This window comes from Chaetodon auriga, chromosome 21, assembly GCF_051107435.1.
Source record: "Chaetodon auriga isolate fChaAug3 chromosome 21, fChaAug3.hap1, whole genome shotgun sequence".
NCBI classification, from domain to species: Eukaryota; Metazoa; Chordata; class Actinopteri; order Chaetodontiformes; family Chaetodontidae; genus Chaetodon; species Chaetodon auriga.
The window spans coordinates 21,605,553-21,627,679 of record NC_135094.1 but is presented as its reverse complement, the minus strand read 5'-3'; the positions used below and the strand labels follow the sequence as shown (position 1 = coordinate 21,627,679).

The window sequence follows — 22,127 nt, the reverse complement described above, 5'->3', positions numbered from 1 at the left end:
ATGCTGTGGCCAGTATACTTGCTTTAGGGTGTCAATTGACTGTCGCGCATGTGGGATGGTTTGCAGGCGAGCGATGTGAGTTCACCTTATAGAGCGAGAATTAACTAATGATTTGTATGAGTGACTCATCTGCTTTTCACCATGGTCAATCACATATAGTCTTAATGATCAATTTTCAAGGACATTTCAACATTGTTCACAACATGCGTTAGACAATTCTTATGAATAATGACAACGTTCAACAATAATCATGATAACATTTTTTAATACTCATCCTAATACACATGATGACTAAGGGTATAACTAACTTAACATGACAAAGAAATAAAGAAAGGCAGACTACATTTGCCGATATGATTATCACTATTATCGTTACTACTGACAACTCATGTCAAGCATATACAACCTAACCGCTACAAACCTCTGCCATGGTAGAAATGCAGACAAACTTTTTAGGAGTATTAAAACCACAGTTTTGTCATTTCATAAGCTAGAAACACCGGAAAAACATTGATAGCAGACAGATTATGGGTTTAATACTGTAAGAAGATCCAAAGTTAACTCAAACATATAGATTTCATTATTCTGGTGTGATAGAAAAGAGGCACACAGTCATACAAAAACAGTCTGCTTCAGGAATGTCTAATTTACAACCGATCAGCATTATTTGATTTTGGAGGTTCTTTTGAGGCCTGGCACTTATCCATCCAGATGGTTTTGTCTGTATCTGTTGTGGAGCTGTAAAGAAGAATTAGCATGTCCATGGGAGACACTCTAGGTGAAAGGTAACCTTTGAAGTTGAACTGGTTGTATCTTCCGCTCCCCTGAAAGAATGTGGAAGAGGTGTCTCTAAATCAGACATCCTGTCTCTCTTAAAAGTTGGGATGTTTTATGACTCCATTTCTCCTGAAGGGATGAAAAAAGGGGGTGAGAAAGTCAGTTACAGGTCAGTTCTGCTGCATCATTGTTCAGGGCATACGGCAGACAGCATGTGTGGCGTCATGTGGGTGAGTGGTTTGCTGATCTCAATGCTGTGGATCGAGTGGCCCATGGTGGCAGTGGGGTTATGGTATGGGCAGGTGTATGTTATGTACAACGAACACAGGTGCATTTTATTGATGGCATTTTGAACGCACAGAGATACCGTGACGAGATCCTGAGGCCCATTGTTGTGCCATTCATCTACGACCATCACCTCATGTTGCAGCATGATAATGCACGGCCCCATGTTGCAAGGATCTGTACACAATTCCTGGAAGCTGAAAAGATCCCAGTTCTTGCATGGCCAGCATCCTCACCGGACATGTCACCCATTGAGCATGTTTGGGATGCTCTGGATCAGCGTGTACGACAGCATGTTCCAGTTCCTGCCAACCTGATCAACTCTATGCGAAGGAGATGTGCTGCACTGCGCGAGGCAAATGGTGGTCACACCAGATACTGACTGGTTTTCTGACCCCCCCCCCCCAATAAAGCAAAACTGAACATTTCAGAGTGGCCTTTTACTGTGGCCAGCCTAAGGCACACCTGTGCAATATTCATGCTGTCTAATCAGCATCTTCATATGCCACACCTGTGAGGTGGGATGGATTGTCTCAGCAAAGGAGAAGTGCTCACTAACACAGATTTAGACAGATTTGTGAACAATATTTGAGTGAAATGGTCTTTTGTGTATATGGAAAATGTTTTAGATCTTTGAGTTCAGCTCATGAAAAATGGGAGCAAAAACAAAAGTGTTGCATTTGTATTTTTGTTCAGTGTATAAGAAATTTTTCTCAGTCTTTGAATGCTGTATACCCATTTTGGTTTTCATTAATTTGGCTGTTTTCAAGACATTCATAATATTTGAAAATCCATCATGGTGGGCTTTTATGGCTGAAGCTGGCAAATTGAATCTTTAAGCCTTAATTACTTATGTGGCTGACTTGGCTCATGTTTCTTGGCAGGCACTCGCATATTCTTTCCAGTTATTGGCCAACATCTACTCGTGTGTAGCACAGAAAGAAAGTCTACGAGTGAAATCTCAAATTTATCCTGGGACCTCCTGTTAATTATTTAATCTTATCTGCATATATGTATTTGCCTCAACCGATTGGCCCAGAAGAGAGAGGGAGAGAGAAGGAGGTAAGAGAACATATGGTAGAACAATGGAAGTTCCAGATAGAGGTGTAACATCATCATCATAATAATAATGGCAATAGGTGGCTTGTAATCACAGATTCAGACTCTACAACTCCAGAGACAGAAATACCTGCAGAAAGCAACAGAAGGAGGGAGCCAAAAAAGCACAAACTATGGGAGAGAGAAGTTATAACCATACACTAATGGGATAAGAATGAGTACAGATGGAGGGGAAGAGAAAGGAGCTCAGAACATCATGGAAAAAATCTCTTGGCAGTCTAGGCCTTTGGCAGTATAACTTATGGAATTTGTTTAGAAGCACTCAAAAACACAGATAATGCACAAACAGACTGATTGTCGTAAGTTTAAAAAGATTGTTATTGTAGCTACAATAAGGAGACGTACCTTAATAAAACAGTCAGGGAAAGTCAACAGGCGGTAGTCTCAAAATGTTTTCCACAAAATATAAATTTATATAGTCTTCCTCTGGACAAAGAACTTTCTTCTGATTTGCTAACTGTCCAAAGTTAAACATTTTAATAATTGGCAAGGAGCCATACAGTATGCATGCACTGACCATAACATAATTGGCTTTTTAATAATTCCATTAAATTTTGTTCTGAACATGCAGTTCATTTATAAAACTTGCTTAGGCACAAAACGGGGCTTGAAAGTTGCGTACGCAACTTCCTACGCAAAGGTTGTGATTTATAAAAATAAACTTTGCGTGAGAATGTGTGCAGCGGTACGCCAACTTTGATACTTGCGTACGAACATTTTGGAGACAGGGAACTGGCGGTGCAGATGGTGAGGTGGTGAATTGAAGCCAGATTGATCTCATACATTTAATGTGATCACATATCAGACTTATAGATCCGCGTAATCATAAACACCCAAGTCTGCAGTGTTATAGATGTATTCCTTTAGTGAGCCGTTAGGCCTACTACTGTATGCACAATGTTCATATATCATACTTCCATCTTCAAATGATACAGAGCGGTGGGTGGCACTGATGGATTACTGTTAATTGTGACAAGGTGTGTAACAATCATTCAATTTGCTGAGTGAGCATATAAATAGTGCGGTGACACTCGTGCGTAATGCTGCACAATGGATGCGCTGGCACTGCTGGAAGATCACGCAAATGGTAGGATCAGGATGGAGAGAAATTTTAGGGACCACGGAGATTTCCTGGCCCATGATGATGACTGGCTAATAAGCTGATTTAGATTCCCTAGAGCGGTGCTCTTGAATCTATGTGCTGAACTGGGCCCAGTGTTAGATAGACCCACCCGCCGGAACCGTGCCATCCCGGTGCATATCCAGGTGCTGACCACTCTGGGGTTTCTGGCGACTGGCTCCTTTCAGCGGGAATTAGCCGACAGGTAAGTGTTTGATATGATTAATATTATATAATGTTACATTGTCTGTCTAAAGCCCCTTTTGGGTATGATATAATTCAGTTAAATTATGTCCTTAGGTCTGGGATATCGCAGCCATCCCTCAGCGCCATAATGTCAGCCGTTCTGGATGGCATTATAAAAATGACCAGTCGATACATCAGGTTTCCTTACACTGTGGGTGAACAGGCCAACATTAAAAGGCAATTTGCAGCAATGTCCGGTTTCCCAAATGTAATCGGTGCAATTGACTGCACTCACATTGCTATAAGGGCTCCGAGTGAAAATGAATTTGCTTATGTTAACCGAAAAAATGTGCATTCACTCAATGTACAAATTATTTGTACCTCGGACATGATCTTGACCAATGTAGTGGCATGGTGGCCTGGGTCAACACATGACTCATTCATCCTGACGCACAGTAGTGTAGGGAGCAGACTGCAGGCAGGTGCTGCGCGTGATTGCTGGCTCCTGGGTAATTACATAAACACCATTGTATAGATTCTACCCATTAAAGCCTGATTTATAATTACTCTTCTGTTATACCTTGCAGGTGACAGTGGCTACCCTCTAAAGCGCTGGCTCCTCACCCCCTTCATCAACCCACAGAGCGCAGAGGAGGTGCGCTTCAATGTGGCACACTCTCGCGCGCGCTCCGTCGTGGAGAGAGCCATCGGCCTCCTCAAAGGTCGGTGGAGGTGTTTGGATGCCTCGGGGGGCAGACTGCTTTATCACCCTACAAAGGTGTGTAAAATAATAATGGCTTGTGGAGTTTTGCACAATGTGGCACTGGGGAATGCTGTTCCCCACCCGCATGGCCTCCCTCCCCCACACCACGAGGACCCCGATCCACAACCACCTCCCTGACATGAGGAACTTCAGCAGGGAGCAAGGCTCCGTGAAGGTGTCATGGGCGTTTTAAATAAGACGGCAAGTATGTTTCATTTTTTAACAATATCTTTAATGGAGCTGGCAACGTCAGACATGACCTCACACATGTTGCCCATCACTGTGCGTATTTGCTGGAGTTCGTCACGGACTTCATTAATGGCACTGATGGTGTCCCTTTGTGTTTGAAGGACAGCGTCTGTCAGGACCCGGCCACTTCTAGGTGCGCCATGCGGTCGGGACGCACTGGTGCTGGGGACAGCCAGGGCTTCAGCCACGGTACCAGGACACGCCGTGCCCGGAACCTCCTTGTTACCCACCGCTTCCAACTCCACAGTGACTGGAGACACAAAGAAGTCAACTACCTTTTCACAAGTCTGTTCAAATATTTAAGAAACAGATAAAACTGTACTTTACTGGTCTCCTCTGTGGTCTCTGCCAAATCGGTGTCTCCTTCCTTCTCTGAAACTATGCCATACATGCTGGCCGTACCAAGGATCGAGGCTATCTTGGTGTCCAGCGGTGTGGGCTCAGGTGCGCCCTCGCCCCCACCAGTAGCAGATGCGCTTCAACGGTGCCATGCCACTTTCTTCTTGGCCTCCACCTTCAGATCCGACCACTTCTTTTTTTTTTCTGCCACAGATCGCTCTGTGGCACTGGAACTGTTCACTGCCGTAACGACGTGCTGCCACTCATTTCTTTTTATTTTATTCGTGATGCCACTACTGTGACTACCAAACAAAATATGCTTTCTGGCCTCCACCTCACCCACAAGCACCTCGATTTCAGTCTCTGTAAAATTTCTTTTTCTTTTCGCTGCCATGATCGAACGGAAAATGCCGTTGATCAGCAGGCTTATTTATATGCAAAGACATTCATGAGGTACTTTGCATTGACCATTCATGGTAAAATGTGGGTGTGTCGGGGGCGGGATGTGAGGTGAATCCACCTGCGCAATCTTCCAGGTGGAGTGTGATTTATAAAGGGAAAACTGAGTGCAGGTGTGAGTACGCACGGTTTTATAAATCCACATATTTTTTGGCGTACGCCATTTTCAGCTTTTGGGCGTACGCACACTTTTAGTATGGATTCTACGCAATGTTTTATAAATGAGGCCCCCGGTCCTTACTCAGATTTTATAGCTGAGTTCTCTGAGTTTCTATCAGGTTTAGTCCTTAAACCAGATAAAGTAATTATTGTAGGAGACTTTAATGTACATGTCGACGTTGATAATGACAGCCTTAGGACTACGTTTATCTCAGTATTAGACTCAGTTGGCTTCCATCAGAATTTGCATGAACCGACACATTGTTTTAACCACACCCTCGACCTTGTTCTGACATATGGCATTGAAATTGAAGACTTAGTAGTCTCCTCACAGAATCCTTTTTTATTGGACCATCATTTAATAACTTTTGAATTCATATTACCAGTCTACCAGCCAGTAGGCAAAAATTCTTATACCAGACTCCTGTCTGATAGTGCTGTAGCTAAATTTAAGGATATGATCCCATCAGCATTTAATTCAATGCCATGTCTCAATACAACAGAGGATTCCTGTGCTAACCTTTGTCCCTCCCAAATTGACTACCTGGTTGATAGTGCTACAGGTTCATTGCATATGACACTTGACTCTGTTGCCCCCGTAAAAAAGAAGATAATAAAACAGAGCAGGTTAGTTCTATAGTATACCCCTCAAACCCGCAAATTAAAGCAAACTTCACAAAAAAAAGAAACAAAGAAAAATAGAAAGGAAATGGCGTTCTACCAGTTTGGAAGAATTTTGGTTCACCTGGCAAGACAGTCTTAAAATATACAGGAAAGCCCTCCGCAGTGCCAGGGCAGCCCATTACTCTGCACTAATAGAGGAAAATAAGAACAATCCCAGGTTTCTCTTCAGCACTGTAGCCAGGCTGACAGAGAACCATAATTCTGTTGAACCATGAATTCCTTTAGCTCTGAATAGTAATGACTTCATGAGCTTCTTTAATGATAAAATTCTTACTATTAGAGACAGAATTCATCAGCTCCTGCCATCAACAGGTGCTGTTATGTCTTCAAACACAGAAACCGTAGAAACTGTTATTCAACCTGTCGCAGTTTTAGACTGTTTTACACCTGTCGACCTTCACCAACTAATTTCAATAATTTCATCATCAAAATCATCAACCTGTATTTTAGGCCCCATCCCGACTAAGCTGCTTAAAGAAGTTTTACCTTAAATTTACTCTTCCGTATTAGACATGATCAATCTGTCTTTATCAACAGGCTACGTACCACAGTCCTTTAAAGTAGCTGTAATAATCGACTTAAAAAGCCTACTCTTGATCCAGGGGTTTTAGCCAACTATAGACCGATATCCAACCTTCCCTTTCTGTCAAAAACTGTTGAGAAACCAGTTGCTAATCAGCTGTGCGACTTTCTACACAAAAATAGTTTATTTGAGGATTTCCAGTCAGGATTTAGAGTGCATCATAGCACAGAGACAGCACTGGTTAAAGTTACAAATGACCTTCTAATTGCATCTGATAAAGGATTTGTCTCTGTACTAGTCTTATTGGATCTTAGTGCTGCATTTGACACCATTGACCATGGTATCCTGTTGCAGAGACTGGAGCACTTCATTGGCATTAAGGGAACTGCGCTAAGCTGGTTTAAATCCTATTTGTCAGATCGCTCGCAGTCAAGTCAGTTCCGCAGGGTTCTGTGCTTGGACCAATTCTATTCACCTTATATATGCTTGCTTTAGAGAAGATTATCAGGAAGCACTCAATAAATTTTCATTGCTATGCAGATGATACCCAGCTATATTTATCAATGAAACCAGAAGAAACCAGTCAGTTAACTAGACTACAAGCATGTCTTCAGGACATAAAGACCTAGATGACCTGCAGTTTTCTGATGCTAAACTCAGACAAAACTGAAGTTATAGTACGAGGCCCTAAACATCTTAGAAACTCACTTTCTGATGACATAGCAGTTATGGATGGCATTGCGCTGGACCAGCACCACTGTAAAGAATCTGGGCTTTATCTTCGATCAGGACATGTCCTTTTACTCGAATGTAAAATAAATTTCAAAGACTGCCTTTTTTCACCTAAGTAACATTGCAAAAATCAGGCATATTTTGTCTCAAAATGATGCAGAAAAGCTGTCCATGCATTCCTAACTTCCAGGCTGGATTATTACAATTCCTTATCATCAGGCTGGCCAAATTTGTTGCTGAATATTCTCCAGCTGCTCCAGAACACTACCGTGTTCTGACAAAAACGAGGGAGATTATATTTCTCTGATATTAGCCACTCTGCACTGGCTCCCTGTAAAGTTTAGAATACAGTTTAAAATTCTCCTCCTTACTTACAAAGCCACAAATGGCCAAGCACCTTCTTATCTTCAAGAGCTCATAGTACCTTATTACCCCACTTGAACACTGCGTTCCTAGAATGCAGGCCTACTTATGGTTCCTAAAGTCTCCAAAAGCAGAACAGGAGCCAGAGCATTTAGCTATCAAGCTCCTCTCCTGTGGAACCACCTTCCAGTTTTTGTCCAGGAGGCAGACACTGTCTCTACATTTAAGAGTCGGCTTAAAACTGTCCTTTTTGATAAAGCTTATAGTTAGGGCTGGCTCAGGCTTGTCCTGGACCAGCCCTTAGTTATGCTGCTATAGCATTAGACTGTTGGGGGACCTCCAAAGATACACCGAGCTCCTCTGTCCTTCTCTCCCTCTCCATCTGCACGTCTCGCAGGATTACAGCTGCGTCTCCTGCCATGGCCCTGCCTGACATCCACTGCAACTGCTACTACTGTTATTACATCCACTGTCATTGTTACTATGATTGCATTTCTGTCTGTCTCTCTGTGTGTGTGTCTCTCTGACTACATTTCTGTCTCTCTCGCTCTGTCTGTCTCACTCTCTCTCTCTTGCTCTCCCTCTCTCACCCAACCGGTCAAGGCAGATGGCCGCCCACCCAGAGCCTGGTTCAGCCTGAGGTTTCTGCCTGTTAAAAGAAAGTTTTTCCTCGCCACTGTCGCCAAGTGCTTGCTCATGAGGGAATTGTTGGGTCTCTGTTGATAAAAGAGCTCGGCCTGTACCGGCTCTATATGGAAAGTGTCCTGAGACAACTTTTGTTGTGATTTGGTGCTATACAAATAAAATTGAATTGAATTAACCTAACAGACTGTGGTCTGTTTGTCAGGAAGTCCAGGGTCCAGTTGCAGAGGGAGGTGCTGATGCCGAGGTCACTGAGCTTGTTGACCAGCTTGGAGGGGATGAGGCACGTGGGGACTGTTGTCTCTGTTGTTTCTGATCTCCAACACTAATAGCAAGAATAAAGGAGACGTAGAAAAAGAACAAATACACAATAAAAAGGAAAACAAAGCTGAATCAACTATCTATGTACCTTACATACAAAAGGTGTATAAAAATAAAGTTGCCTTTAAATGGGTGGCTCATTTCTCAATGGAAAATTTTTGAATTGTGCATGGTAGGATGTTGATAGTAACATACAATATTTTGTACTATTGCTCTGTTGAAAATACATTACAGAGCAGAAGTAATATGTAAGCACAGTTAAAAAAAAAAAAAAAAAAAAAAAGATATGTAATATTGTGCAGGATATCTACAAGTATGTAATGGATATTAGCAAAGGTTGAGCGTAAGTTGCGCAGGAGTGCAAAACAGTAGGTTTGTCATGTTGTGATGTGAAACAACATCAACATAGTGCTATGGTAAATGATGTTGATAGTTAAATGTTAAATGATGCTGGAGTTCAACAGTCTGACAGCTGCTGGAATGAAGGGCTTGCAGTAACGTTTCTTCTTACACAGTGGATGCAATAACAGTTTGTGGTTGAGATGAACACCCGGGTATTTGTACTCACCCGTGACCTCAATGTCCTTTTGAGTGATGTGGGGAGAGGGGTCTGTAGTCCCTGATGTGGAGTGGAGGAGGGTTAAGTGGTGTGAGGAGGGTGCTGCTGGTGTCAAGGATGCTCCAGGGGAGAAGTAATGCCGTCAGCTCTGTTGGGTGGGGAAGAGAATAGGGGTGGAATCAAGTCTCTTGAAAAACAGATTCAGTTCATTTGCCCCCTACTGTCACTGGTGTGGCCATAGATGCTTTTCAGACTTCTCCAGACATCCCCGTTATTGTTCCCCTGAAGGTACTCCTCCAGCTTCCTCCTGTAGTTGTCCTTGCCCTGTCCTTATCTACCTTTTCAGTTCCCTCTGCACCGTCCTCAGCTAAGTTTTGTCCCCTGATCTAAAAGCTCTCTTCTTCTCATTCACTAGGGTTTTTAGTTTTGGATACACCTGGGGTTTGTTATTGTGGAAACTCTGTGATGCAGGTTGTTTAAACTGTCAATGTCCTCCCCTTGTGGACTGCATAACTCTTCCCAGTCAGTGGTGTCAAAGTAGTGCCTCAGTGCCATACTGGTCTCCTCAGACCATCTACTCACATGTATGGTTGACAATTGTTTATTCACCAAAGGTATGTAGACAGGAAGCAGATGAACCAGGTTGTGATCAGAGCAGCCCAGTGGGGGGAGGGGTGAAGAACTGTAAGCATCCTTTCAGTTTGCATCTAGTAAGTAAGGTTCTTTTGTCTCTGGTGTGACATTTAACATACATGGGTGAAAGTGGGGAGAGTGGAAGAGAGGGAAGCATGACTGAGGTCACCGGAGATGAGAAAGAGGGCCTAGGGGTGTGATGTCTGCAGCTGTAAAACCACAGTTCGTAGGAGCTTGCAGGCTGGTGCAGCATCTGCTGATGGGGGGGCGTACACCGTTATCGCGATGACATGCAAGAACTTCCTCTTGAGATAATATGGCCAAATGCAAACAACTAGCGGCTCTGTGTCTCTTCTGCTGACCTAGCCCTGGGTTACACCATCTGTTGTTCACACTTTTGTCTTACTGTTCTCTGTTGCTCTCCCGTCCACTCTCAGCAGTTGAAAGTCATCCAAAGTAACATGCAAGTCCTGAGTGAACTCATTCAGCCAGGTAGCACATCATACTACACTCCCAGTACTCCCTCTGCAGTCTGGTCAGTGCTGTCAGCTCTTCCATCTTATTAGGGACAGCTCTCACATTCCTCATAACAAGAGATGGTATGGATGGGTTATACATATGGGTTTCTTCTCACAGTACTTCACTCCAGTTTTGCATCCCGTCTTCCTTCTCCTTATTTTTGCAGGGATCCCCAGTCTATCCAATGGGACTACTTTCGTGTTGCACAATGCTAACAGCTGTCCTCATGTATAAACAATGGTAAATGGTAAATGGACTGTATTTATATAGCACTTTTCTAGTCTGATGAACACTCAAAGCGCTTTCACTCATCCACACACACATTTGAAGGGCAGTTAAGCCACCTGCTCCTTACAAGCGTTATCCATTCTCACACACTGATGGCGCAGCATCGGGAGCAATTTAGGGTTCAGTTTTTTGCCCAAGGATATTTCGACATGTAGACTGCCAGAGCCAGGTATCAAACCACCAACTGATGTGGTTTTAAATAGTCCAGAAAAGAGTAAGAAGCATATCACTTGTCTCACCAGTTGTACACCTGTAGGTGAACATGTTCGATCACAACTAGCGATGGAAGAAACACAAAAAAAGTACAATAACACACTAAAACAAAGAAACAAAGACTAGCTGCATGGCTTACTGAGCTAACTAGCTAACAGCAGCTAGTAGCTATGGCCAGAGATAATGACAGCAAAAAGCAGCAGTTTGTGGTGACTCTGGTGATGTGCCGCCCCCTATTTGTATGAGGCAACCTTTGACAGGCGGCCAATTTTTACACATTATACTTTTAAGGCGTATGGCTCAATGACAATCCATGTCTGCTTCAACAGGTCAACTTCATCGCCCACATCACAGTATGCAGAAATAGTGGTAATTCTCACTGCTCAACAGACCTCTGCCAAACAGACTTCGTCATCTGCACTGACTGCAGTTACACCTAGAGACCCCCTTCTTTCTTGATGAATGTCCTCTTTCTTTTCCTCCCAGACGTTGGTTGCAATGCTATTACTTTATCACTTTTCTGACTGTTTGATTGTGTATTTTGGTATTATAACATGTTAGAAGTTTGCTATCATTTATAACTAAAGGCTGCAAGCCAAACGTGTGATAAATCATACATGGATAACCGTTCAAGATAAATATGGAATATTTAGTGTCATTGTATTCCTCTGAGCGTCAAAACCCAAGATCTTTATTCATTGTCATTGTTTAGTAATATGATGTTTTTTTTAATGGAAACTGTCTAAAAGTAAGACGACAAATCCAATTGGTTATCACCTCCACCTCCGAAAGGATTAATTTGTTAACTGGTAGCATTTTACCGGTAAGACCCCCTGTCCCTGCTCTAACATCAACTTTACTCTCTGAATCTTAACCTCACCCCCCTTCTGCAATAACCCCATCTGTTTCATTGCTTCTGACACTGCCAAGCCAACTCAGCCACTGAACTCAGGTTTACACAAATAGTACATTTCTGTTAACTGTGTAATTGATTGATTCATTCATCTTCTATACCGACTATCCCTTTCGGGGTTGCGGGGGGGGCTGGAGCCTATCCCAGCTGTCAACGGGCGAGAGGCGGGGTACACCCTGAACCGGTCGCCAGTCGATTGCAGGGCAACTGTGTAATTTCTAATCATAATTGGCTTCATCACCACTTTTACCAGCTGCTCCAGTGACGGCCACTACTAATTTTGTTTAATTCATACTGGCATACTTTTCCTGCCAATTCTTCACCTTCGTTTATTTGTTCACTGTCTCATCATTATATGCTTAGTTTGTTTGTTACTATGTCATTGTTTGGTCATTCTTTGTTAATAGTTGTAATAACAAATGTTGTGGAGACCATGTATTAACATCACATTGACTGACTTTACCTGCTCATAATAGTGCCAACTAGTATTATCAGCATGGCACCATTATCAGTTTCTTCTCAAATGTGAAATTGCACACTTTCCTTCAAGAGTATTTTGCAATTTGGGTTTCTCTTGACAGAATTAGTCTTGAAGGGTCCTTCTTATTAGCTTTAAGACACCAGAGTATGAAATGAGCTACCAAATTTTGGAAAAAGCAAATACTTTCCTGTAGCAGTAGAACAACAGTAGGTTAAGTCATTGACAACAGGTCAGCAGTGACTGACTGGACTCTATTTTCAGGATTGACAAACCAAAAGCCTTATCCCTGCTGCTGCACACTGCTGACATCAGCCACCCTGCCAAACACTGGGACCTCCACCATCGCTGGACCACATCTCTGTTGGAGGAGTTCTTCAGACAGGTAGTCACCAAAATGTTTGTGACCTACTTCCTGCTTTACTGGCCTGGGGCCTTTAAAGACAAGAAAATTATAGAAGAAGGATGGGTCATTATGTTTCAATATTAATAATCATAATTATTGTTAGGAAGTATAGTAAACAATCTCTGCCAATGATAAAATGAACAACTGGCCTGCAATGCATGTCGGCTCTGTTGTGGCTAATCTACCTCCTATTTATGCCTGATCACCATATGTGTGCGTTACATAATGTTAAATAATGAGTTAGAGTATTCACAGTTCACAGTTCAGCTAACCTAGTAACTTTACTTTGTCACTAAACTCAACCATATATGGATAAGAAACTCCATTCTGTTGTAAATTTTGCATAACATTAATGTAACTTGCTTGCAGAAAATTACTGAACTCAAATTCAAACAATGTCTACTTTGAAAATACATGAAATATTAGCCAAATGACAACACACCAAAATACCAGTGCCTCTATCACCCAGATTGACCTGGGAAACTAACATTGAAAAGATGGAGTGGTTTGCCCATTGACCACTATACTATCTAAACAATAAGCTTTCAAGTGTGGCACCAATGTGTAGTCACGTACTAGTGATACAATGACCATTGCTTCTTTTATCGTTTCCTTATTTTAATACAGAAAAATTAATGGACTGACAACTTTTTGCATCACAACGAGATGTCTTATCTGGTTGTAAAAGCAAGGCTTCTGTCATCAGCAAGAGTTAAGAGTATGCATAATAGCATTTACAGTTGCATGACCTCAAAACTGCCCTGATTTGCAATCTTGCTCGCTGTTCTGTTGTTCAAAAGTGTTACATTTATTTGGCTGTAGGCTTATTTTATTCAAAAAGCACAGGCCGCTATAATCGCACATATAGTTTGATATTAAAAAAGAAGAAAAGTATACTATGTGTAAGTGAAACTGCCCAAGTGTGCCTATGCTGGAAGTACCTTGTGATGCTGAATTTGTTTTCAGGGTGATAAAGAAGCAGAGCTGGGTCTACCTTTCTCCCCTCTCTGTGATCGCAAATCCACCATGGTCGCCCAGTCCCAGATTGGTAAGGTACAGAAATACAACTAATGCTGCTGACAGTATGAAGTTCTCGCAAATTTCTCTTCAGTATATTCAGTACCAGAAATCTAGTTCATTTGTATGCAGTCCTGATAGTGTTTTTTTTTTTTTGTATCTAGTAAATGTATCAAAGGATCAAGTTTTACATGCTTAAGTGTAAGATATTCTGCTGGTAAGACATGTACCGTTCTGTGCAGAATCCACTATTTTACTGAGTCTCTTGGGAATCAATCCTGTATTTTTCTTTTCTTTTTTGTGGATTTATTGATATGACCTTAACAATCATGCAACCTAAACCTATGGTGTATATTCATTCACTGATTCATTGACAAAGTTATCGTGTTTATGGGATGGACAAACATTCTGGTGAAACTGAGGATTTGACTCAAGTCTGTCACCTGAAATGAGGTTGAGTGGAAGAACCTGCTTAGGGCTTTGAAATTAAACCAGGGATTAAACCAGATCACCTTTGAGTAGTAGCATTAGATTTGAATGTATTCAACACCTGAGAAAAACCTTAGTGAAAGAGAAGATGCCATGTAAGCGTTTGCTTCAATCTTAGCTGCCTGTGGTGATGCCAGTGTCACAACAGATTGTCATCGGAGAGACCAAGTTCAAATTCCTTTACTCTGATGTATGCAACAATTACAGTGGAGCAGCCATTGACAATACAGTTCTAAGATCTTAGGCTCTTTCCATCTGTGCTCTTACACGTGCAGTTTATATGAAAATACACAGGTAAAGCACATCAGTGAAACAATCTTATTAGAATCTAAGACATAAAATTGTGTAGCAACTAAAACGTAATAAAGTGGTAATAAAGTAAAGTATTAAGCAAAATATAATGTAGTAGCCTGATGACTAATGGTCAAATGTAATAAACTCATAAAAAAGACTCTAGGTCAGCTACTCACTGATGGAAACCATGAGGTACCTAAAGTTGCTAATGCTCTCTCAGGGCTGGACTGGGACCAAAAAATGGCCCTGGTATTTTTGGTCATGGCAGCCCACCATGATTATTTATACAATATGCAGACGCACACGACATACCAGGGGATATATGCGCACATTGTGTTGTTTCAAAAATTAAAATAAAGCACGGTAGCCTACATGGAAGAGAGTAACCATGCAAAAAAAAAATATATGTTCTTTCACTACTCACAGAGACTTTCATCTTGGGAGAGATGCCACAATGCCCATCTTGAAGTGAAAGTGGTTACCAAAGAAACACTGCTAGAGATGTTTTTAGACTAGTGTTTAATGAAATTTACTGTTTACAAATACAAATAAGACAATTAGGCCTGCAGTAAGACCATACATCCATGTAAAATAAAGAGCTCCTCAAAGTGGCACCTTTAAGTATGAAAAACAGAAAGAATGAGAGAAGAGAGAGAGAGAGAGAGAGAGAGAGAGCGAGAGAGAGAGAGAGAGAGAGAGAGAGAGAGAGAGAAATGCAGAGACAGGCAGACAAATGAAAGAAAGAGAGCAGGGATCAGTTAAGGTATTGTTTAAATTGAATGCTCTTTTTAACTGCATTTTAGACATAAAGTCATGGATGGCAGAAAATTTCCTTCAGCTCAACCAGGACAAAACAGAGGTCTTAGTCATCGGTCCTGAAGGCCAGAGAGAGAAACTTTTACCTAAACTACAAGATCTTAAACCAACACATTGTGTAAAAAATCTGGGCGTGATTTTTGACTCTGAGCTTACTTTTATTCCACACATCAAAAACATAACAAAGATAGGTTTTTACCATCTCAAGAATATAGCCAGAGTTCGCCCGTTTCTCTCTCAGGCCAGCACGGAGGTGCTGATGCATGCTTTTATCTCCTGTCGCTTAGATTACTGTAATGCCCTGCTCTCTGGTCTTCCTAAAAAGAGTATCTCCAACCTTTCAATTGATTTTAAGGTTCTTTTATTAGTTTTTAAATGTCTTAATGGTCTTGCGCCTTCTTATTTATCTGACCTACTGTTACCCTACCAACCCTTGCGGACCCTGAGGTCCTCCGGTACTGGCCTCTTAACCATACCAAAAGTAAGAACTAAAACACACGGGGAGGCGGCCTTTAGTTATTATGGACCCCGATTGTGGAACAGCCTGCCGGAGAGCCTCAGTGCCGCAGAGACTGTTGATGTTTTTAAAAAGAGGCTCAAGACCCACCTTTTTAATCAGGCTTTCAATTGATTTGTTTGATTTACCTTATTCCTTTAATCACGCTTCTTAGCATGTCTATCTTTGTCATATTAGTTGCATGTTTTAACGACATGTTTAATTGCTATTTATTTCATTTACTCATTTTATTTAATTTTATGTTTATGTCTTAGTCCCTTGGTTTTTAGCTCCAGTGTTTCCTCATGGGGGTCCTTGGTTTTTAGGTCAAGCGTTTCCTCATGGGGGGCCCCCCTCACTGGGAACTGCTTCTGGCCTACTGATGGGGGCGCTGCTGAGGGGACGGCTCTGGCCTGGATGGCTGGAGGCCTCCGCACCTTGGTGTGGCACCTTCTGTCTGCCTGGGTCGGGGTGGTCTCGGGCGGCGCCCCCCGGTCATGAGCCGGGGGCCCTCTCAGTGTGGATGGCCCCCAAAGGTGGCTTACTACTTATCTTATCCATATGGGTGCGTGTGCGTGTGTGTCTGTGTGTGTGTTTCTGTATGTAGTTATGGGGGTGGGAGGGCTGGGTTTTCTTCTCTGTTGTTTTTAGCCTCTGTGAGGCACTTTGTGTTGCTTTTTAAGTATGAAAAGTGCCATATAAATAAATAAAGTTTGAAGTTTGAAGTTTGAAATAATACACTGAACAAAAATATGAACGCAACACTTTTGCTTTTACTCCCATTTTTCATGAGCTGAACTCAAAGATCTAAAACATTTTCTATATTAACAAAAGACCATTTCTCTCAAATATTGTTGAGCAATATTTGAGAGAAATGGTCTTTGCTACTGGTGCAGGTTGCAGACAAATGCTCAAATGCAAGCCAATCGAGAGTGACATGCGGGCACACACACACACACACACACACACACACACACACACACACACACACACACATACACACAAACAGCCCTCCGCCCTCCCTACATGAAAAGTCCCTCTTCATTCTGCTAACATTTCGGCTACTTCTTATTGGGCTGACAGTAGCTATTCTGACCTCCTCAATCTGTTCCTGCTGCGTGATGTTTCTCCTCCTCCTCCTCCTCCTCCTCCGAATCAACTTGAATTGCTACTTCTCCTTCCTCTGTTGTACAACTCATTAGAGCTGTGTGCCTCTCCAACAGCCTTTGCATCAGGGACTGCTTCTGCGCTTGATGTTGACGGCCCCGCTGCTGCAATCGAACTTGTGGCCGCAAACATGTTTGTGATTTTGTCACATTTTGTTGTGTCCACTTGTAAACTTCAAACTTCAAACTTTATTTATTTATATGGCACTTTTCATACTTAAAAAGCAACGCAAAGTGCCTCACAGAGGCTAAAAACGACAGAGAAGAAAACCCAGCCCTCCCGCCCCCATAACTACATACAGAAACACACACACACGCACACGCACCCATACGGATAAGATAAGTAGTAAGCCACCTTTGGGGGCCATCCACACTGAGAGGGCCCCCGGCTCATGACCGGGGGGCGCCGCCCGAGACCACCCCGACCCAGGCAGACAGAAGGCGCCACACCAAGGTGCGGAGGCCTCCAGCCATCCAGGCCAGAGCCGTCCCCTCAGCAGCGCCCCCATCAGTAGGCCAGAAGCAGTTCCCAGTGAGGGAATGAGGAAAATGCTTGACCTAAAAACCAAGGACCCCCATGAGGAAACACTGGAGCTAAAAACCAAGGGACTAAGACATAAACATAAAATTAAATAAAATGAGTAAATAGCAATTAAACATGTCGTTAAAACATGCAACTAAAATAACAAAGATAGACATGCTAAGAAGCGTGATTAAAGGAATAAGGTAAATCAAACAAATCAATTGAAAGCCTGATTAAAAAGGTGGGTCTTGAGCCTCTTTTTAAAAACATCAACAGTCTCTGTGGCACTGAGGCTCTCCGGCAGGCTGTTCCACAATCGGGGTCCATAATAACTAAAGGCCGCCTCCCCGTGTGTTTTAGTTCTTACTTTTGGTATGGTTAAGAGGCCAGTACCGGAGGACCTCAGGGTCCGCGAGGGTTGGTAGGGTAAAAGTAGGTCAGATAAATAAGAAGGTGCAAGACCATTAAGACATTTAAAAACTAATAAAAGAACCTTAAAATCTATCCTGAAATGCATGGGGAGCCAATGCAGCAATTTTAAAACTGGCGTAATGTGCTCCCGCCCTCTGGTCCTCGTCAGCACTCGTGCGGCTGAATTCTGTAGCAACTGAAGGTTGAAGATACTCTTTTTAGGAAGACCAGAGAGCAGGGCATTACAGTAATCTAAGCGACAGGAGATAAAAGCATGCATCAGCACCTCCGTGCTGGCCTGAGAGAGAAACGGGCGGACTCTGGCTATATTCTTGAGATGGTAAAAACCTATCTTTGTTATGTTTTTGATGTGTGGAATAAAAGTAAGCTCAGAGTCAAAAATCACGCCCAGATTTTTTACACAATGTGTTGGTTTAAGATCTTGTAGTTTAGGTAAAAGTTTCTCTCTCTGGCCTTCAGGACCAATGACTAAGACCTCTGTTTTGTCCTGGTTGAGCTGAAGGAAATTTTCTGCCATCCATGACTTTATGTCTAAAATGCAGTTAAAAAGGGCATCAATTGGCCCTGTGTCATCAGGAGACACGGCAATGTACAGTTGCGTATCATCAGCATAACTATGGAAGCTGATGCCGTGCCTCCTGATGACGTCCCCTAGGGGTAGCATGTACAGATTAAAAAGAGTTGGACCTAAAATTGACCCCTGGGGAACCCCACACTTGATCTCATGGTTCCTGAGGAACATGTATCCCAACTTACAAAGAAGTGTCGGTCAGTGAGGTATGAGACGAACCAGTTAAAAGCAGTACCTGAGAGGCCGACCAGGTGCCTCAGCCTGTCTAATAAAATGCGATGGTCTACTGTATCGAAGGCAGCGGTTAGATCCAGTAGTACCAAGACTGTGAGCTTGTGGTTATCCAAGTTGGACCTGATATCGTTTAAAATCTTTAAAAGGGCTGTCTCGGTACTGTGGTTCATCCTAAAACCAGACTGATGCCTTTCTAAAATGTTATTTTTGTTTAAAAAGTCATTTACTTGGTTAAAAACAAGTTTTTCTAAAATTTTACTTAAAAAAGGTAAGTTGGATACAGGTCGGTAGTTATTCAAAATATTGGGGTCTAAATTGCTCTTCTTCAGAAGGGGCTTCACCACTGCTGTTTTAAAGGAGACACCCGTGTGAAGAGAGCAATTCACCATGTATAACAGCTGTTCCTCAAAGAATCCATAGTGTTTTAAAAAACGGTGTGGGAATTGGATCTAAGAGGCAGGTTGTAGGGTTTACCTGGGAGAAAACTCGACCAAGTGTCCTCGCATCAACCAGGGAAAAACTCTCCAGTGTTTCCTCAGGTAGAACCTGTGATCCAGACATGTTGGTGGTTAAAACCTGTTGAGATAAAAGACTGGATCTGATGTTATCAATTTTGTACCTGAAGTGGTCTGCAAAGTCTTCGCACAGGGTATTTGTTATTGTCATATAAGATCTGTTACAATTACTGTTTGTTAAAAGATCAATGGTGGAGAAGAGAAATTTGGGATTATTTTTGTGGTCGGAGATTAGTTTTGCGAAGTGAGAGATTCTTGCCTGTTTAATAGTGCTATTGTAAGTTTTGAGGTGTTGACGTAAAACTTCATAGTGGACTGTCAGTTTTGATTTTCTCCATTTCCTTTCAGCACTCCTGCAGTTTCTTTTCAGTTGCTTAATTTCCCCGTTTCTCCACGGAGGTATAGGTTTTTTCTTAATTGTTTTTGTTAAAAGGGAAGCCACTGAGTCCAGCGTTGATTTCAAATTGCTGTTAAAATTGTCAACGATAAAATCACAGGGTGCTGGTAAAATCTCTGCAGGAGTGCTCTGTAAAATCTGGATAAAATTTGCAGCCACTTCAGGAGTTAGGTAGCGTTTCCTCACTGTTCTCACTGGAGCCTCCCGCTGATTAAAACTGGTGATGTTAAAAAACACACAATGGTGGTCAGACACAGCCAGATCCACAACAGAGGACACACCCACGGACAGGCCATAAGTTATGACCAGGTCCAGGGTGTGGCCCCTGTCATGGGTCGGCTGTGTAACGTGCTGTTTAAAATCCAGACAGTTTAAGAGGTTTAAAAATTCTCTGGATACTGGGTCCGAGCTGTTGTCTATGTGTAGATTAAAATCACCAGTTATTAAAATCCTGTTGTAGGTGGTGTGAATGATTGATAAGAATTCGGAGAATTCACTGATAAAACAGGATGAATACTTGGGTGGTCTGTAGACCGTTATGCAGAGAATAGGAGGGCTGCTAAAAACAAAGGCATGGTGCTCAAATGATGTAAAACTGTTAAAAGAGACTGCATTTGCAGACATTGTAATTCTTATGATGGATGCAGTTCCGCCTCCTTTTTTGCCCCCCCAGTAGAGAATAAAAAGTTAAAATTTGGTGGGGAAGCCTCAGTGAGAACAACAGGTGCATCGGTGCCAAGCCATGTCTCTGTAAGGAGAATACCATCTAGCTTTTTGTCTAAAATTAAATCATTTATGATAAAAGATTTGTTTAAAAGAGAGCGCACATTCAGCACAGCTAATTTAATATCTGTGCTGAACGTGCGCTTATCATGGTGTTTTAAAGGAATATTAAAAACAGTGCTGGATCTAAAAACATTCCTGGGTTTTAACTGTCTGTGAGAAGTGATGGTTCTAATGGAGTGAATGTCCTGAGTTTTTGGTGGTTGAGAGGTGGTTACTGATGTAAAGGTGTGTGTGGCGTGGGTGAAACATGTGGTGGGCGAGGGCCCGTGTGCGTGAGTCGTACCATTTAGTCAGGAGGTGGCTGAAGTGCAGGACCGGATGGTGAGATCGATGTTGACTGATAAAAGCCGTGAACCCTCCTGGTTGGGGTGGAGATTGTCCCGTTTAAAAAGGCAAGGTCTGTTTAAAAACGCTATAAAATTGTCCACATACGGGATACTTTTACTCAGGCAGTATCCCTTCAGCCACAGGTACAGCTGGCGAAGCCGGCTGGTGATGACGTCACCGTAGCGTGGTGGGGGAAGCGGGCCGGAGATAATTAGGCGCTTCCCCGTGTCCAACAGGCGGTCTTTCAGAGACATGAAGTCCTCCTTCAGGACCTCAGACTGCTGGTTTTTTACGTCGTTGATGCCGGCCTCCAGGACCAGTGTGGAGGCCGGGCTGTGCTGCGCACACAGCTGAAGAGCGGCGGATGCAACCTCCGTGACATGGGCTCCAGGGTGGCAGAAGGTCCGGCCGCCGAGCACTGCCACGTGCCTGACCATGGAGGTCCCCACCACCAGCACCGAGGGGGGGTGCGCTGCATCACTGGTTCCCTGGAGGTGCGGCGGGGGCGAGATGGAGCCTGCTGGTGTCGCGACGTGGTTGCTCCTGGCCAAGCTGGGGAGGAGGGACCATGCTGGACTGGCGGATCCCACTTCCTGGACTGGTGAGAGTCACGGACAGCCGGGTGGACAGGTCCTGGCGGCGAGCTGGACCAGGCACTGACGGGAGGGAAATCCTGCAGGCTCAAGATGTCGAACCTGTTGCCCAGTGGCAGCTCCGGAGGTGGTGGAGGAGGAGATGGCCGAGCTCCAGTGCCCCGGTGCACCACCGACCAGGGTTGCCTTGGCCTGAGTGGAGTTGAGCTTACTGGACCCTCCCCGGTGAAGCAGTGCGACTCCGCGGGGCGAAGGCAGGAAGTGGAAGGTGCCGATGTCTTGGGCTTGGCTCCCTGTCGGTGCCAGCGGGACTCGGCCAGTGCTGGTGCCAAAGTTCTGGTGGTAATCGAGCCGGTCCACGGCAGGGTGGTGTTGTTCGTGGCCGCCATGGACCGGTCACCAGCACCGGATGCCCTCAGGTAGGTGATATGTTTCGCCTGGGCCGTGGCGACAGTCGAGAAGTCCAGGAGGATCTTGTCCCTCTCCTTGAGGTCGGCCCGCAGACCGGAAATACTCTCCCGTAGTTTGGAGAGGGTGGGAAGGCAGGACTCACACACCGCCATCATACCTGTAGCCGGTGACGTCTCTCGGTAATCCGCAGAACGATAACACGCCGGCAAAAACGGGCTGGTAACATCGACCAAAGTCCAGCAGATCCACTGCAGGAAAGATTTTAGGTCCAAAACACGATAATAATCCACGGAAAGATGTTTTCTCAGCCAGCGATGTTCCTCTGTTTGT

The 22,127-nt window shown here is 43.4% G+C and overlaps 1 protein-coding gene across 1 annotated transcript in view; it reads left to right on the top strand.

The window, feature by feature from the left end:
- The window catches only part of pde1ca (phosphodiesterase 1C, calmodulin-dependent a), a 134,342-nt gene that overhangs the window by 101,656 nt on the left and 10,559 nt on the right, over positions 1-22,127 (top strand). Inside the window, exons 12-13 of the mRNA XM_076721407.1 lie at positions 12,589-12,709; positions 13,697-13,778. Coding sequence (XP_076577522.1) covers positions 12,589-12,709; positions 13,697-13,778 — 203 coding nt within the window. The remainder of the gene's footprint in view (positions 1-12,588; positions 12,710-13,696; positions 13,779-22,127) is intronic.